The following is a 19,061-nucleotide window of genomic DNA, read 5'->3' on the forward strand; positions in this document are numbered from 1 at the left end:
ATTGCATACCCATGTAGGACTTGTGCCAAGCTTTGAGCTGTGCAGTGTAGATTCACTGACTCCCTGGTTGATTCATGTTGACACCATTACTGTCATTTCCTATCTCTTCCACAGTGGCTCTCCTCTCTGCTCTCACTGTCCTCCCCTCACCAGAGACTTATGTAAGACCTGCACTTTACTCAGTGCCCTAACTAGGCATGACAAGTTTTCAGTGACAAGTCATTTCTCTGTCTACACTGAAAGAGAAAATGCTGCAAAATCACAGCATATTTCATGTTTAACATATTTCTATAAAACAGATTACGGCAAATCTCAGATAAAAATAAACATGAAATCAAAACTGACCCTATTTACTTAAATACATGTTCATTAGTGGAAAAAAACTAATTTTGTCTTTGTAATTTTTTATCAGAATGTAATAACTAAACTTTCCTATGTGACTGACATCATCAATTCTTCTTATTTCTAGCCCCACCCCTCCAACTACTTATAGAGGCACTTTTCACTATCCAATCAATTGATACAATGGTAACACTTTACAATAACATTATAGTTAGTGCATTAACAATGAACAATACATTTGTTACAATATTTAATATGTTTTAACGTTAGTTAAAAAAATAAAACTGTTCATTCATGTTAGCTCAGGCCCATTCAATTTGAATTATTTTAACATTGTATTAGTGAATGTTGAATTTAACATTAGCTGAGATTAAGTGTTTTTCCATTGTTGGTTTATGTTAAATAATGTAGTTAACTAATGTTCTGTGGAATACTTGATTCTGATTGGTCAAGCGAGCCATTTAGCGGTATGTTATCCCCTGGTAACTGAAGACGGTGCTTTACACTTGCTAGAACTTCCTTGTGGAAGTTTTGCGTTTGGTGAGCTAATAAAATATTAAAACTCAAATCAATATTTTGTGTACAGTTATTTAATTATGTCATCCGGTATCACAGACTCGCTCTCTCTTGTTTCATACAAACACAGCTATCGCCATTTTGCGACGATTGTTTTGTACACTGTAATGGATAATAAGATAATAAACATGTACGATTTTTAAACATTTTCATCTCAAATCAATATCTCTTATCCCCATAATTATTGATGTGGTAAAATACCGTGTAATAAGTGGTATGACTGTACTGAATCCCTTAAATGTTCATATAGTTTGCGCATAGCTTGCTAGCAACCGTCTTCTTCGCGGAAGCTTTGTGTTAAAAAGAGCTAATGAAATATTTCGAGTCATATGTCTAATTATTTACTTATGTGACAAGTAGCTGTGTAATAAGCGGGATAATGTGCATCCAGCCGGTTGTTATCGCAGAATAAACTCAGACAGGGTGATCAGGACCCCCCGCGTGAAATTTTTCCGAAATCCATGTTGATGAAAGTGGAGGAGAAAGCTTTTATCGCTTGTTCCTTTGCATCCGGTCGTGACAGTGATAATCAGAATCTTACTGTATAAAGAACCGCAAGTCAGTAATAAAAAATACACATAAAATACAAAACTATGTGGTACTACATTTTGTACCAGTGTGATGGCTTATCAGTTTGACTGGTTAATACAAAAACTTAACATGGAAGAGAAAGGAATAAATTCTTACTTCATCCTTTCACACCTGATGAGCATATGGAATCACATAGAGACCCACAATAAGTCAGGAAACAAATATATATTTCGATACACAGATGAAATCATGACAGTTTCAAGAGCAGCAAGAACAGTCTGTGGCTATATCATAATTGACAGCAAAATAATCATCCCACAGAAGATGACTAATACTTTTTAATGTGAGATTTGATTGTCATGTTCCATCTACTGCAGGACCTTTAACTCCACATACTCACACAAACACAGAGATGATGTGCAATGATTTTTCCCTGCAGCTGAAGGCCGCCGGGAAGGAGCAGGAAGCTTGTTTGAGACTAGCAGTCTGACATAAAGTGCACCGTAGGTCATCAGGAGCTGGTAAGCAATATCCTGAAGAAAACCATTACACATATTTTTTACTTTAATTGTTGTAGATTCAAAGTAATACTCAATGGTGATCCATCAGAGGAGGCAAGAGAAGCTTTTTCTAAATATAATACTATTCTAATTAATACACTTTTATAACAGAATAATAAAGTTGCATAGAATGAATCACGATGTATTTTTAATCATATCTTAGGTGAGTTTGAATCACTGCAGGAATGAGAGAGGAGTCTTATATGTATCCGATGATGCATAAATTGAGCAAACTGGTTATGCAAATGATGGAATATTTTCTTATAAATAACCAATAAAGATCAAATACATTATAAGAGGGAGGCTCTCAAACTGCAGGTGACCTGCATGATTTGTCCCATTCATTTTCCTATACTGAGTCTATGCTGGGTTGATGATTAGAAAGATTATTGTGCTTCCTTACATGGAAGCATATGATATATAATATATAGATATATGGGTAACACTTTACAATAAGGTTTCAACTTTAGTTAACATGAACTAACAATGAATTGCACTTCTACAGCATTTATTTATCTTAGTTAGTGTTCATTTCAGCATTTACTAATACATTATTAAAATCAAAAGTTGTATTTGTTAACATTAGTTAATGCACTGTGAACTAACATGAAATGAACAAACAATGAACAGCTGGATTTGTATGAACTAATATTATCAAAGATTAATAAATACCATAACAAATGTTCTGCATATGGTTAGTTAATGTTAGTTAATACATTAACTGATGTTAACAAATGAGACCTTATTGTAAAGTGTTACCGATATATAATTTTCTATTTTAAAAATAGTAAACATACTATAATCTTCTACTGTAAAAATGTGAGTTGAGCAGGTTTGATCAATTTCCATTTTCGGCCTAATTCCCTCTCAAACCGCCACTGGAAAGAATATAGTGACATTGACTGATTTATTATTCATATTAATTATACTTATTTTCACCTGATTTGAGAGAGTGGCATCAGGCATCAAGCTGAAGTGTTTTGTGAGTTTAGAGTCCTCCCTTTGACTGGTTGATGAACTTCTCTCTCGTCCCTCCACCAGCAGGGGGCGCTCTTCTTCTGGAACCTCCTCGTCCTGTAATCCATCCTCGGGATCCAGGGTCGCGACCTCAGTCACTAGAACTAGGTGGGACATTCTTTTCTTGAGTTTGTTCTGTAGGGTAAAATGGGAACTTTGTGAGATACACTTAGTGTCTATCTGAAATAAAAGATGTTTACAAATTGTGTATCTTATTTTGGGTAACATTTATTTTGTGTCTAAAATGTTTTAATAGTTTTTGTTCTATAATAACCCTGTTCTCTCATAATTCCCTTGTTCCTATCAGAGTTAGACTAAACAACCCATAAACTGTTGAAGTACAATAAACGTGGATGTTTAAGTCATTTCAACTGACTTCTTGTATCTTGTAATCTTGTATAACTTATAAAAAACAGTTGAAAATTGCTTAACTTATTTTGATGTGTTAAAGCAATGTAAAAACATTGTTTTTATTACTTATTGATCATATCATTTTTACAGTGTGAATATGTATCCTGCAGCATTTGAATTTAATCTTGACTCTACAATTGTTTGATCTACCATTATATTTGAATTACAAATTATTATTTTTTATTGATTATTACTTTCTGTAGGGCCAAGAAGCATCAACATAATAACAAATCAATAAACAAAAGCAAGCCAACCTGTACTTGATCCCTGACAAAACTCATGTCATCAAGTGCTTCCACCAGACAATTCAGACACGGGGACAAGTCCCAGTATACACAGAAGAGCTGGAGAAAGAAAGAAGGATCAAGCAAAACAGCAGTTAAACAAGTTTGTTCGTGACTTTAAACCTTATCAGTTCCATCACATAGACTACAGAAGGAAATAAACAAGATAAAGATGCAACCCAGGAAGGTATTCAGTTATCTGATTAAACAGTACAGCTTAAAGTCTCTTATACTCTCATACTTATAAACAGTTAACGATTAATAACCAATTTCTGAAAATCTTGCTTATAAATTCAAACATTGTAATAACAATGTAATATGCATTTACATAATTTTGGTCAAAACTTAATGGAAGTGTTCATTTGAAGTTCATTTTTCTTTCTTTTTTACTTCCAAACAAAAACTAGTGCGAGAAAATCAAGAGCAAAGGATGCTGGTAGTTGTGGAGTTGATTCTTAATATTGTATTTTAAAGGTTTAGTTCATTTAAAAATAAAAAATCCTGTCATCATTTATACACCCTCATGTCGTTCTAAACCTGTATGAATTTCATTGTTCTGTGGAACATAAAAGAAGATATGTCAAAGAATGCTGGTAACCAAAAGTATTTTGGTCACCATTGACTTCCAGTGTATGAGAAAAAAAAAAAAAACATTTTGCAAAAGAAAGAAAGACATACAGGAACAACATGCGGTGAGTAAATGATGAATTTTACTGATGAGTAAAATTGATGAACCCTTTAATGTCACCACAAAATCAAGACTGACCATTCTTGTTTTTTGTGAAATATTGCAGTATTTATTAATAGATTCATGCACATTATTTTTTTTAATTAATTTGCGCTTGTTATCTTTAATCAAAATAACTTCCCCTTCCACTTACAGCAAAAAACTCTTCTCTGATGATGTGTTTACTGGCATGAGGACGGGACAACCTGTCACTCACACGACATCACATCGATAGCAAACCAAGGATCCAATGATCCAATCAATTACCGATGGACATTTTATCTTTTTTCGAGAAGCCATTTCACACGGATATACTGTGTCACAATAAACAATAAGCAAGAAGGTCACAACTTCCGTTTAATGCTTTAAATTTCCCATGCTGCCCCAGAGCACAAAATGTGTACAAAGTTCATTGCACAATCAACACTGCTCCTGTTCTTAATATAATGCGTGTCTACTGTGTATACTGTATCTAGGCTCATGCTGTCTGCAAGTCTTGTCAGAATGATCATCAGAATTGTCTTTAAACTTTGACTTTTCGAGTTGGGTGACAATAAAAGTTTTATTGTGGAAGGTAAGAGGAACTGATTATCAATTACCTGCAGTTTTCCTCTGCATTTATGCACCCAGTCGGCCACTCCCAACAGCAGCCCGTTCCTGACCATGTGCTCATTAACCCCCACCAAACGCACATCTGTGTTCATGTTGATCTGCAACAGATACACAAACACCTGTTAATATGCATTAAAAAAAGAATACAGGTTTATTCTCAAAAATGACTGAATTAGACCTAACAAGAAAGAGTGATGTCATCAGACCCTGATCTATCATGTGACATCCCACCTCTTTGTTGCTGTAGTGGAAGATGAGGATGATGGCAGCGGTGAGGATTATGGACAACAGACTGACACACAGACAGAGTACCCAGATGTTCGCTGTGCTGCCTCCAAGGTACATGTGAAGGGTCGAGTACACAGCACACCACAGCACCAGATACAACAACTGCAACAGACACATAACAAGCAAAACAGTATTTCCTTTAAGTTTCCTAAATTCCTGCCCGGTAATTTCATCTCTTTACTGATTTGTAATTGTGGAAAACAGTGAAAGGTGATCAGGTAAATGACAAGCTTGTAAAGAGCATGATTTCTGGGGGGGTCGGTACAGTTAAAGAGACTTTAAGCTGTACTGTTTAATCAGATAAAATAAAAATGTTTAATTCTCGCTCAAATTGACCTTTGTACTTGCACATTGCTTTCTGTTTGTTTGCTAGTCGAGTTGCAAAGCAGATCGAGTTTGTTTGCAAAATGCTGGATTTGTTTGTTTAATTATGGCACAATATTAACTCCATAGAATAACCCCTATTTCAAAAAACGGTGGCGTGTTCCTTTAATTTTAAGAGATTCATTTGCAGATTCAAGAGTGTCTCTGATTCTTTTTGTTTGTTTGTTTTTCCAGATTACATCCAACATAGTGTTTCCACATCTGAGATGAAGGCAGTTAAAAGAACCAAGTGGAATATGAGAATAAGCTGTTCAAAAAACGCAACCTCTCTGAATAATGTGTGGGAAGATATATGCATGATTTGTAAATAAACACTTTAAATACATTGTCTTACTCTCAGCCTGTTATTTGAAGTAAAAAAAAAGAAAGTAAAATCACATTATTTCTTGCATTGCAGTTTGAGACATTCACTGTTATTTTGTACCTTAATTCATTATATTGCAGATGTGTGAAAATAAAACTTATTCTGGATATTCTGGTTGTATTTCGATGGTATTGTACACCATTTTATTAGTATTGCATTTTGGTAGTATTGTAATTGTACTTTAGTTGTATTATGTATTGCAGTACTACCGCAGTTATATTGCAGTATTATTGTAGTATTCTTCATTGCAGTAATACCGCAGTTATATTACAGTATTATTGTAGTACTACTTCATATCAGAAATACTGCAGTTATATTGCAGTATTATTGAAGTACTACTTCAGTTGTATTGCAGTAAAACTGCAGTTGTACTCCAGCTATACTGGAATATTGTGTCCAAAAACGGTATTTTTCTACATGTAACAAAAACTGCAGTATTACTTCTAAAAAAACTGAAAAATCTAAAAACAATGTTTAAGGGGGTAGCCAGGCAATAGACCAGTTACCAATTCTGAGTCGTCAAGACAGCCGTGCCGAGAATTCTAAGACGAAAACGGTTTGTAAACGTTCCATGCCGTGCCAGGCTCAAGTGTAAACACAACTGGAACCGTAAAAGCGGCTATTGATAGCCAATCAGAATCCAAATGACTTTGACAAAACTGCAGCATGCGAACAGTCATAAAAACAGAACAGTAACTGTTGTGGACGCTAATAGTTATCTCGTTATTGTTATCTTTATAGTTATTATTATTGGTGTGATAATACAATACCGCAATGATAATGCTTAACAATTCACGAAACATTTACAGTTTGCTATTTATTTAAATGTAGTTTATCTAATATATCTTAATTTCTTTAAGAAAAATATGATTTCTAATAACATTGTTTGGTAGCACTTTATTTTACAGTGTCATTGTTACACGTTACATGTAGTTACTGTTCTATAAATTATGCATGATTACATGCAACTAACCCTAAATCAAACCGAGTGGCACTTTATTTTATTGTTCCTCATGTATACATACTAGCTATATAGGCTACTTATTATAGTAATTGCAATAATTAGGTTATAACTAACCTTGGCTTGAACCTACCCCTAAATCTAACCCTTACCCCTGTAGTTACCTTTTATTACCCAGTAAGTACACTAAGTACCTGTACTGTAAAATAAAGTGCAACCTCAAACCCTAACCCTAGTAAGTACATGTAGTTAATTATTATTACTCAGTACTTAAATGCATAATTATACTGTAACACAGACACCTTGAAATAAAGTCTAACTCACTGTTTTTCTTTTGATTTTGGAGTGAAATATGAACCGGGCCTGTACTAAACAGGTTCTGTGAGTTTTAGCCATATTGACTTTGCTCGGTGGTGGAATGAGTGTGAACTACAGTGATTTATAAAGGGATTTCTTACTGGTGCCAGGATGAAATTAAAAAAATTGGAGTTGAAAAGCAGGTATCTTTTGACGGACGGATGGTCCAGCGCTAAATGAAGTGGACCTTCAAAATCTTCTGCTGGAATCTGGAATAGATTTAACATCAAAATACAACATGGAAATAAGTACATTCATTTAGAAATGCGTATGAATTTTTTTTTTTTTTTGCATGCTGGAAATTTACTAGCCTGAAAGCCATTGGTTTCCAAAAGACTCCTGCAGTGTGAAAAGTCAAACGTGGGAGTCAACCAAGAGGAAGTGGACACAGATGCCACACACTGACCTGACAGAAAGACATCCAGTGAGGTCAATTAAACAGTTTAAATCTGAAATCCAGTCTTTAATACTCCAGTGTCTCTTTTTGTCAGGGACAATTTGCACTGGATTTAAGAATTGAAAAAAAAAAGTTTTGTAGCCTATTTAAAGGAGAAAACATATTTCTAATTCCTGTGGTCTTACAGAAGCATCTACAGTATGACATGTTATGAGTCATTAGAGCATCACAAGCATTAGTTTCACTTTATTTTGATTGGTCCTTCAACACATTCTGTTGACTATAAGTAAAGTTGCACCTACATGTCTACTAACTCTCATTAGAGCGTTAGTAGAGTATTAGTAGACTGGTAGGGTTAGACAAGTAGTTGCAAAGTTACTTATAGTCAGTATAGAATGTTCAAAAGGGACCATAAAAATAAAGTGTTACCCAAGCATCTCACCATCGTGTCCTTCAGGGCAATAAACCACATGGTAAAAATCACACTGCAGTCACACTGTTTGATGATTTCAGTTAGCTGTTTTTTTATTAATACTGAAAGAGGACAGGCAGAGAGAGAAACAGGGCAATATGTACCATTCCTCCATGTGGATGTTCTTCTTCGCTCTTCTGCCATGGCTGACTGTCCTGTGGGGGATTCAACATCACTTCTTTCCTCTACATTACACTGCCGCTCCCTCTCCTCCATGGTGACGGTCACTGTCAGAACCTGCTGGAAAACACGTGCACCAAAATATTAACACTTTCTCACAGCAACCGAATCTAAGTTGCAAACACTCTTAAAAATAAAGATTCCATAAGGGGGTTTTCAGCGATGCTACAAAAGAACCTGCACTTTTGGTTCCTCAAAGAACCTTTCAGTGAACAGTTCTTAAAATAACTTAGTGTGAACAACATTTTAATAATATGAAGAATTTTTTTCCATAAATAACTTTTTGTGGAATGGAAAGGTTTCATGGATGTTAAAGTTTCTTCATGGAACCATCAATTTTAGAATGTATAAAAGTAAAATTTGACTAACTATTTCAAATGAGCGCTTAAGGAACTCAAAAGTTGCACTCAAAAGTGGAGGCAGATGATTGTGAGTTTAGGGAAGTAACTTTTTTACCTTAACCGAACAGCTTTGGAGTCATTGTAATGTTTATATTACTGATTTCATGTTGAATGGTGGTCGTCTCGCACCCCCCTGGTGCCTGTGAGCCGCAAAACCACCCTTGCAACTTTGGGCCGGCGAGCCGCCGGCCTCAGTATTAGGAAGTATCGTGTGATATCAGGTTTCGCGAGGTCACGAATTGCTTTACGGCAAAAAACAGATCTGATAAAATTCTGATAAAATGAGCATCAAACTGAAATAACCCGGCGCCGTATACATGTGGTGTTCGAGGCGCACATACAATACAGACTGCCAACAATTAAACAGGGCGCGCGCAGCTCTTAAAGTCCCCGTGAACCGGAAGTTGCAAACGACTTTTCTCCAGTGTTTTGACGTATTTCCGAGAGAAACGGAATACTAAATGAGGCAAAATGGTGGGCGTGGCTTTTTTCCCAACTAGCACCTGATTGGATCTAGAAAAGTAGGTGTTTTCATTCAGCCTGTCTACTGTCAGTTGGAGGGGCGTGATTATGGATGTTAAGAAGACGCCCAAACCGTGAAACCTACGTCATCAGGCAAGGTCCTCCAACGCAGAGGGGAGGGGACATTTCAGATTTTGATTAAAGATTACGAAGCCAAAAATTTTTTTTGTGTGGATTGACTTGCATGGATGAATTGTTCACCACAAAACGATCAATTTAGGCAAACAAAGTAAGTATGGTCAATTTTGAATTCATGGGGACTTTAAAGGGGCCATACCTTATTTCCACTCGTTACAGCGTCCATCCTACTGAACAGGTACCGGTGTACAGGGGGAGGGGATCCGGTCGTGAGTGCGAGCCATCTCTGCGTGAGTGCTATTCACGACAGTACAAGTACTCCACAGAGACTCTAGGGGTCGCTGTTTGACAAAAACGGAATTCCTACTTAGTGCTGCTTTAAAGTCCCACTCCGATCATATTTTGAGCTATTTTTAAACATTCCCAGTGGTCTTTAAATTATGATTATGCCATTTTTAGCCAAAATCACAAAACCTGTGCCGTTTTCTGGGACTTCGCTTCAGCAGAGCGGCAGTAGCTCTTTAGCAATTCGCCTCTGCGTTGTGGGCGGAGCCGTTGGCACGAAAATGACCCTCCCCCTGCCCGTTGCTGAGAGCTCTGTCTCTCCCGCTAGCTTACACCCCCAATACCGGTGGGGCAACAGTATTATATACACGTTAATTATTATTATCCGAAGTTAATCAAAGTTATCACCGATCACCGATCATTATTTCACTCCAAGACGTCGCGTGTGGAGACGCCCAGTGGAGTTACTACGTCACAACTCCAGTCTATTTTAGCCGGCTACTGATTCACAGCCATTTGAATGTAGAAATACTCAGAAATACAACTTTGAGCTTATTTTTCTCAAGATATGTCCCTCTAACATCAGAAAAATGCCACAAGAACATGTTAAAGGGGTCATATAATGGTACATGCACTTTTACAAGTTGATTGTACTGAAATGTGTGTTGGCAGTGCCTGTACACAACCATCATATAATGATAAAAATCCATCCAGTGTTTTTGTTTTAATCTCCTTATATGTTTTCCCCTGCCTCAAATTGAGCCGTTCGTTTTTGTGACGTCAATAAAACGGACGCCCCTCCCGCGATTGTTGATTGACTGGAGTGTTTCAACACAGACCCGCCCTCGCTCGTCCTGTCAATCATAGTCTGCGCGGCGCGGACCGGCATTGTTGATATGCTGGAGCACTGTCTATGAGCAGAATGGCGTCTAAGCGATTGTGGTGTTCTGTTCTTGGGTGCAATAACGAACACAGCAGTCATTTTAATGTTCCTAAATCCGAACCGCTGAAGACGCAGCGGCTGTGTTTGTTTTCGAAGGGAATATTCCCCACGAGCAACGTCAATGCTCTCATGTTTGCCGAATCATTTCTCAGTGGACTGCTTTATAAACGAGGATCAGTGTAAAGCTGGTTTTGCTGAGAAGCTGCACCTGAATAAAGGATCGGAACCTATTCGTCTTCCTGCTGAACCTTCAGAAGAACTAAAGTGAGTGTAACATTTTATTAATCTTTATATTAATATTTATATTAATCTTTGCAAATCGCCAGCTGCACGCTTCACGATGAATGCGTCGGTTTACACTCAGGGTACATTACAGCATGTTTTCTATGTACAACGTTCTCAATATAATTCATAATCCCACGTTTATAATGAACAACGCGTTATGGATATTGTGTTAATGTGTTACAAACGGTGTATGCGCAGAACAGAGAGGCGGGGTGAGCAAAGCTCATTATCATTTAAAGTCATATGCACTGAAACGGCGTGCTGAAAACAGAGCTGTTTTTGACCAGGTAAAATAAGTGTTTTCTTACAATACTAATGAGAATGTTTAATTAAAGTATATTACAAACTTTTAATTTAGACCCTAAAGAATCATATTAGCTTGTACAAAAATGGCATTATATGACCCCTTTAACTCCTAGAAAAACATTATTTTCATCGGAGTGGGTCTTTAAGTGGACTAAATGATTGGAGAAGACCTGCTTATGTCATCAGAGAGAAGTCTGTCATTTTCACTGTAAGGTCCAGCTATGACATTTTGATGAAACAATTGCAGTCGAATTGAACTTACACTTGAATTGCTCACAATAAGATCTTAAACCTGAGTTTACTGTAGAAAACAGATAAGGTGAATTTTTATGCGGTGCCGACTTTGTTTCGTGGCCTCGATATCTTTGGGTTTTTATCACAGTAATTAACTCTTAGTATCTGGAGTAATAATAGTGATGCTTGCCTCCACAAGCACCACAAATTAATAATGTTAGTAATGAAGGTCAAGATAATGTGAAATGTAACTAAGAAAAGCTACATTATGTTTACTGTTATGTAAATGTATTCAGTAGTTTCATAATTCTAAATAGTTGATGTCATTCAAATGAGATCTTGCACTCAGAAAGGAGATTCAAAAGGAGTGTTCAAACTTCATAAAAAGCCAAAAAAATGACAAAGAGCATGATGACAAACCTTTAGTCAGGGCAGCTTGTTTCAGTCGATGCTTTTAGCACAGTGCACTGCCTGTTTAAGAACAGGAAACTCCAATCTTGCCGTCAACTTCTGTTTTTAGAGTTTCGTATACAAGAAAGTAAGGAAGATGTTAGGGTTTCTCAACGTTAAAGAAAACGGATAGCATTTCTTAACCAGTTTCATAAAATTCTGCATGTCCTTTTAAGTTATTGTAAGTGATGGCAAGAAGTGTCTTTATGCATGTACACAATATGCATCAATGTGCATTAACCTTTGCATACATTACAGAGATACTGCTTCAGAGAGCTGTCAATGTTTTACCATTGTGACTTAGGGAACACAAATCAAGATGGTTTTACAGCAATTTCAACAAACCTGTAAACACACAACAGCGTTCACAGCTGACTCCACTGTAGCTGACTCCTACAAGCTGAAGAAAATGCAAAGACAAATAGATATTATACAGAATGAGATTACCCTGAAAATGATCCCTCCGTCTCATTCTCACTCACCCTTGCTCCTTATCTAATACAGCAAACACGTTTTACTGCTGAAGAACAGTGTGCATCTGACAGCAAGTCCATATCTTCATTGTGTCTGCCTCTATTTCTTCTCAGTCATGCCTGCTGTTGCCACAACCTTTGTTCTTTTTTCTTATTAGGCTCCTCCCACTGTTTTTAACTCATTTATTTAGCTCTTCATATAAATTTGTTCTTCTTCCTAATATTTCTATCAGGCTCCTCTTGTAGTCTTTTAACCGCTCTCTTTCTCTTTCACTCTCTGTGAGTGTGTCTTCCTCTTTATGTGAATGCAAAACTGATTTTAAACCCTCCCCCTTGTGCTCTTCCTCTATCTCTCTATTTTCTGTCATTTACTTTTCTCTCAGCTTGTGACTCAGCTCAGTCTGAACACATGACTGCAGGAATGTACACACAATTTCACAGGCCGATGCTGAAATGTGTGTGCTTGTGCTTGAATAAGAGTGAGCCCAGGAAATAAAGACACATGCCATAATGATGTTGTGGTTTTCACATGTATTTACTGCTGTCAAAACTGGTGCTGGTCATTGAGTTTGTAGAAAACAAACAAAACCGGTTTTGAGTCAAAGTCCCATTGGCAATGTTCTCTAGCAGTGGTTTTATATGGTTTCATACGCCTGGTTCAGAACTGTGCTAAATAAGCACATTATCATATTTTTGTAATAACTGTTTAAGTGAACACTATTTTTTACTTTTGTGACAACTTACCCCATGTGTAAAAATACCATACTATACCATTAGGGGGCTATTGCAATGAAGTTATGTATTTATTTATTAATTCATTTATTTATTTCAGCCAGTACTTTAAGGTCAGAAAATAAACTTCCCTGGGAAATATTCAATGGAGTAAAATGTGTGACAACTTTCCCCAGATCACCATTCCAGTTCATACCTTAATAAAATTGGGGGGAAATCCCTAAAATTAGTCAAAAATGTAAAGAAATTCCAATTAATACAAAATTGATCTCAAACATCTTAGGAAACATGTAAATCTAAGTAATGGCTGTACATGAAAATACATTTTTCCAGCACACTAATGCCATCAACAGGCTTAGTTGAAAATTGCATCTAAATTTGCACAGCAAATCAGGTGTACTAATGTACATGAGTTTACATCTATGTGTGTAACATTATAATGGTTATTAAATAATTATTCTATAATATATTAAACGTGATTCAAATTTGTAGCACAACAAACAATGTACAAGGTGATAAATAGAAAATAAAAATAAATAGGTTATAATATAATATTCCTATTAGAAATCCTTTATAATTAAATCAAATTTTTGTTTAATAATATGTAGTAATATTGTAAGTAATATTCTGGGAGACATTATAAAATGTAATTTTATTTAAATTATTTAAAAGCAATGTGTTCTTTAAACAATCCCAAGGACCTCTGATATCTTACACATAAATTAGTAGAATCAACTGTTTTTGTCATGCTGTTAACACAGATCAAGGTATCGGCTACTTTTTATTCATCATCTAATGCCATTTATTCTATAACGCAAATCATAATTGTACAGACAGCCAAACAACATCCTACCCCAAGTTTCATCCTGTAATGATCAACGGAAGTGGTCTCTCTGCTGCTGCAGTATGCTACATATAAATCATAGGTTTTCAGCTCCAAATGAACCAAACACATGTATAGCATTGAATGATCAAATGTAATCAAATAGAATATGCTCATGGTCCTATTTTTCCTTATGTAAATAGGTCTGGCATGTGATTCTGACGTCTCGCAGTGGAAGGAGTGTTGCCAAATCAGCGGCCGTGGGCTGAAGCGATTTTGATTGGTTTTATTATGCAGACCTGGCAACCCTGAGATCAGTCACATGACTGTATGGTTGAGGATGTGAGTACTGAGTAGTCCGTTGTTGTCATGTTTCGATACTTCAGGATTCACAAGCGTTATTAAAATAAATAAATAGCATAATCAAGAAATTATCTCTTCATGAGCTATCTGCTCTTGTCGCTGCCTTAATCGTTTCAATGGATTTTATTCGACAATTTGGGATTGTTCTTGGGATAGCAGTGCTTTCCGGTGCGCTTGCGGACAAGTCTCAGGTAAATACAGTACATGACATGACTGTCACATGATTGTGTCCTGTTCTGTACACTCTGTTCATTTGTTCGACTATTACATTATGCAGACTGAAGTATAATTTAAGATTTATGTTGCAGTGGTGCATGACTGTAAGCACTGTGAATGTCACTAAGAAAAAAATGTGTGTTTTCAATTGCACTGTCCTGTTGTGCTAGGTAAGAGAACTCATGAAACATAGTTATATTGACATTTTTCATACAGATCTAGTAAATCTTTCCTTTATTTTTGTATCTTAATCCCAGTCGAAATCTATGTAAAAAATATTTTACATCCCAAACAGACAAACAGTCAGCCACATATATACATCTACTCATTTTACCAAATGAACCTAGTTTATTTGTTGCATACACATCTTTACAGAGATACTGTGAACGAACTAGTAAAGTAGTTCATTTTTAGGGGCTTTATTTATTTTCTAATTATTTATTATTGTTAATCTTCTAGAAATAATAGTTACTGAAAAGGTCACGTGAAAAAAGTTTAAAGATCAGTTTTTATCTGATTTCTTCATCCCTTTGCTTTATTTGTGTAATTCTACATGCTTCCCACAGATTGACCCACTGATATATGAGGAGCAGTTGCTATGGGTCGGCGGTGGAGCCGGTCAGGTCAACACTTACAGGATCCCTCTGCTAACCTTCACATTACGTGGTAGTCTGCTGGTGTTCACTGAGGCCAGGAAAATGTCTTCCAGTGACGTCGGGGCGAAGTTCATCGCTTTGAGACGCTCCACAGACAGAGGTGGATCATCCACTTTCACAGGCTCACTCCTGAAATGCTTTATAAATTGAGTGATAAATGGCTATTGCTTTAGATGGAATTGAATTCCAATCTCTTTCTTGTATTTCTCAGGTGCCACCTGGTCTCCCACCTCATTCATTGTGGACGATGGTTCTCTAGCAGATGGGCTGAGTCTTGGTTCTGTGGTTGTGGATGAGGAGACTGGTGCTGTGATACTCATCTATGCTCTGTGTTTTCACCGTTACCATTGCAACCCCTCCAGCACCATGATGGTGCAGAGCCTGGATGACGGGTTCACCTGGAGCGCCCCACGAAACCTGTCCATTGAGCTGGGGGTGAAGAGCTTTGCTCCAGGGCCTGGCTTTGGAATACAGGTGTGGTTAGCGCTGTCTGCTTTCTGTTCCTCCTTCAAACGAAACATGACTTTAAGACTTCCTGTTGTTTATGATGCGGTTATGACTTCTCAGGTTATATAAAACTACATTTTATTGTGTATGTGGATTCATTGGTTTGTAAAGGAAAACTAATAATCTCACGTGGCCTTTTTTCCTGTTTTTTTCTCCCCAAGAGCAGTTTATATGCTTTTAGTTCATCACATGCCTGTGTTCACAGAAACGTTATCCACCCAATGTGGGCCGTCTGGTGGTGTGTGGCCACGGTTCCATTGCTGGTGATGGGGTCTTCTGTATCCTGAGTGATGATCATGGTAAATCCTGGAGATATGGAGCTGCTCTGAAGAGCATCCCTTACAATCAGCCTAAACAAGAACTGGACTTCAACCCAGATGAGTGTCAGGTAATATTACACTACTTTATCTCAATACACTGTATAAATATATATCACTGAAGTGTTACTATATGATAATTAGAGGATTTAATTGAATCCGACCATTTGAATGTTGTTGAGTCATTTCTTGGCTAGCATGTTAAGAAATGGAGAATGTCAGACTTTCTGCTTTTAAATGACTCTTTTTGAGCCATTGAAGCCCTAAAAGTCAGTGGTTCTTAAGCTTTTTGACTCCAAGACCTCCCATGTTCCACAAAAATATTTTTTCAACAAAACTTTTCCAGTTGTTTGTGATTTACTGGATAATGATTTTAGCATAAGGATTTAAAAAAATATATGTTGTACTTATAATTTCTACCCCATTAAATATTTAGAGCTTGGCATAACTAGAAAAAATTATATTCATTATGTTGAGGGAGGTAAATTAAAGAAATATCTTGATTTTTAGTTGATTTAGCCTATTATAATGCTCATTTTTGTCTTGTTTTAAATATTTTTAAGTCATCTTAAGGCCCCTTGGAAGTTTCCTAAGGCCCCCTGGTTCAGAACCGCTGCTATTAAAAGTGAGACTGACTACTAATATTGGGCCAGTCCAAATACCTACACTTGCGTTCTTGGCCACTTAAGAGCACATGCACAAAACAGGAAGTAAGTGCCCAAGACTGTCTCAGGCATTAAAATGCCAAAGCTCAGTGCCCTTAACGCACACTAAACCCACACTTTCTTGAATATCGCTTCGGGCCAGTATTTGAGGCCAATTGTATCCCATCATGTTCAGGAACTCACGTGCCCCGAAATCGCGATATGACGAGGAAAACATTCCACTGTAAGTTAAATTAATTAGATATTACATATAATTGGGTAGTTAAACTGATGAATGGGGTTTTTTTTGTACAGCATTTCAACTGCTTTTTATCATTTAATTAGCACCACTATTAGCCTACTACTGTACATTGTGTCATCTGTTACAACTACTGAACATTTAGAAACTACATTAGACTACACTACATCTAGAAGTTTATTTTAAAATGCAAATTATTGAAATGAAAAAAAATAAAAAATACAAAAAAACACCCTAATGTACTGATAAAAAAAATAAAAAAAACTATTTAAATAAAATGTAATCATATGTGATGTGTCAAGCAGGGACTTCGAGGAGTGTCATTTTACTGTTTTTCACCAAAAAAACATCCACATAGCTACAATAAACTATATAACCTGTAAGTTGATGAAAACGTAATGCGATGCACTCATTGTTTTAGATGAGACGTTATATAATGATGAACAGAATGCATACATCCAACATTCGCTGGTCAAAAAACCTTGTAACTCCACTCGAGCTTGATTTTGGTCAAATGTTATTAATATAATTACACTTGCAAGTGTCGGACCATATATAAAGCCACAATATCAACCTTGACAACACCATGTTTAATTGTTTAAAAAAAAAAAAGTTGTTTTTTTTCCATTTCCTGAAAAGTAGTGGATTTAGACGTACAAGGTTACTGCCCGACAGCGACGATATAATGCAATGTTAAACCATTTACAGTTTTTCACTGTATATGGTATTGCAGCTTATAGTTAACCAATTAACAGGTTTTTACTGTACTGTACTCTATTCTTTTTTTCTGTAAAACTTACACACATTTTTTACAGTGTAGGCTTGATATTAAACAGCTGTACTACTTGACCTTTCGTTTGACTTGACACATTCCCCTCCCTTACGTCTGCCTTAACAGCCAGTGGAACTAGAGGACGGAAGCATAGTCATCAATGTACGCAACCAGAACAACTACCACTGCCGCTGTCGAATAATAGTGCGGAGTTTGGACGGAGGAGAGTCTCTACCTGTGGAGGAGCTGGTATTTGACAAAACGCTGATTGACCCTGTCGTTGCAGCCGGTGCCCTGCAGAAACAAGGAGTGATGTACTTCACCAACCCTTCCAACTCTCAGCACAGTGAGGAAGAGCAGTTCACAAAGTCTTACTTAGAAATATCATAGTTAAATCTTTATGGAACCGTAATTTCTGTTTGTTTGTTTTTTTGCACAGGAGTCAATCTAACTCTTCGCTGGTCTTTCACTGATGGGAAGTCATGGGAAAAGGAGGCAGTCCAGATCTGGGCGGGGCCAAGCGGTTATTCGACTATGACGTCATTCAAGGGGGATTCTCCAGAAGACAACAAATACATCTTCGTTGTTTATGAAAAGGGCCATAAAGATTACTATGAGACCATCTCTTTTGCCAAAATTCATCTATATGGAGGAAAATAGTTTACAGGTGAAGAAAGAAAAGGGATATTTAAGACTTTTAAAAAGGACTTTTTTGAGAAAATCAAGATATCAGCCTAATGCAAAATCATTTTTACATTTCTCTACATCACATTTGGGATTATTCTGTCAGATTCACTGCTTTGATTTAAATTCCACTCCAGAAAGAATCAAGACATCCTGCTTCATTTTATTGATGATACATCATCAATACAATGATGTATTCTTCTTTTAAAGATTTGTTTTAAATGGGGTTTACAATAATGTGACTGGAGTGAATCTTCATGAAGCTACAACAATCTTAAAATGGTTGTTTTCTACTGTTCAACACTGATTGATTTGCAAGTCTTAAAATAATGTTTTAAAGGTACACTGTGTAACTTTTTGTTCAAAATTCATATGAGCAAGTACATCGTGAATCCAAATTCCAAACTGTGTTTTTGTCTTATCATGTATCCCTGCAGTACTCCTACAATAAGGGTTTAACGTCTGAGCTTTTTAGACCAGGCGACACGACATCAGACAAGTAGCCCAGTACCTGCTTGACTCATCATACACATAAACAGAGAGAAGTAGCTCCGGCTACAATGTTGTTCAACAAGATGCGTGCAGTTTTGTTTATTAACCTGCTAGAGTGCCAAAAGTTACATAGTGTACCTTTAAATACAGAAATGT

The 19,061-nt window shown here is 36.6% G+C and overlaps 2 protein-coding genes across 4 annotated transcripts; one reads left to right on the forward strand and one right to left on the reverse strand.

Moving 5' to 3' along the window:
- Nucleotides 1-1,659: 1,659 nt before the first annotated feature.
- LOC130087937 (transmembrane protein 268) lies at nt 1,660-12,714 on the reverse strand. Of its 3 annotated transcripts, none has more exons than XM_056254501.1 (11): nt 12,450-12,714; nt 12,313-12,367; nt 11,938-12,027; nt 8,388-8,520; nt 7,726-7,820; nt 7,516-7,623; nt 5,292-5,450; nt 5,048-5,158; nt 3,692-3,781; nt 2,949-3,161; nt 1,660-1,982 (listed from the first exon to the last, which is right to left on the reverse strand). In XM_056254501.1, the coding sequence occupies exons 4-11, from the start codon at nt 8,497-8,499 to the stop codon at nt 1,818-1,820; spliced, it is 1,053 nt and encodes a 350-aa protein (XP_056110476.1). In that variant the 5' UTR covers nt 8,500-8,520; nt 11,938-12,027; nt 12,313-12,367; nt 12,450-12,714; the 3' UTR covers nt 1,660-1,817. The 3 variants fall into 3 exon arrangements, with proteins under 3 accessions (XP_056110476.1, XP_056110474.1, XP_056110475.1); XM_056254499.1 differs by having other exon boundaries at nt 8,388-8,523; XM_056254500.1 differs by lacking the exon at nt 12,313-12,367 and having other exon boundaries at nt 8,388-8,523.
- Nucleotides 12,715-14,317: 1,603 nt separating this feature from the next.
- Nucleotides 14,318-18,477, forward strand: neu1 (neuraminidase 1). Its single transcript, XM_056254498.1, has 6 exons — nt 14,318-14,549; nt 15,141-15,330; nt 15,442-15,704; nt 15,943-16,125; nt 17,856-18,075; nt 18,169-18,477. The coding sequence occupies exons 1-6, from the start codon at nt 14,475-14,477 to the stop codon at nt 18,387-18,389; spliced, it is 1,152 nt and encodes a 383-aa protein (XP_056110473.1). The 5' UTR covers nt 14,318-14,474; the 3' UTR covers nt 18,390-18,477.
- The last annotated feature ends 584 nt before the right edge of the window (nt 18,478-19,061 follow it).

The sequence above is a fragment of the Rhinichthys klamathensis genome, unplaced genomic scaffold, assembly GCF_029890125.1.
Source record: "Rhinichthys klamathensis goyatoka isolate OS25496 unplaced genomic scaffold, OSU_Roscu_1.1 h1tg000111l_1, whole genome shotgun sequence".
NCBI lineage: Eukaryota > Metazoa > Chordata > Actinopteri > Cypriniformes > Leuciscidae > Rhinichthys > Rhinichthys klamathensis.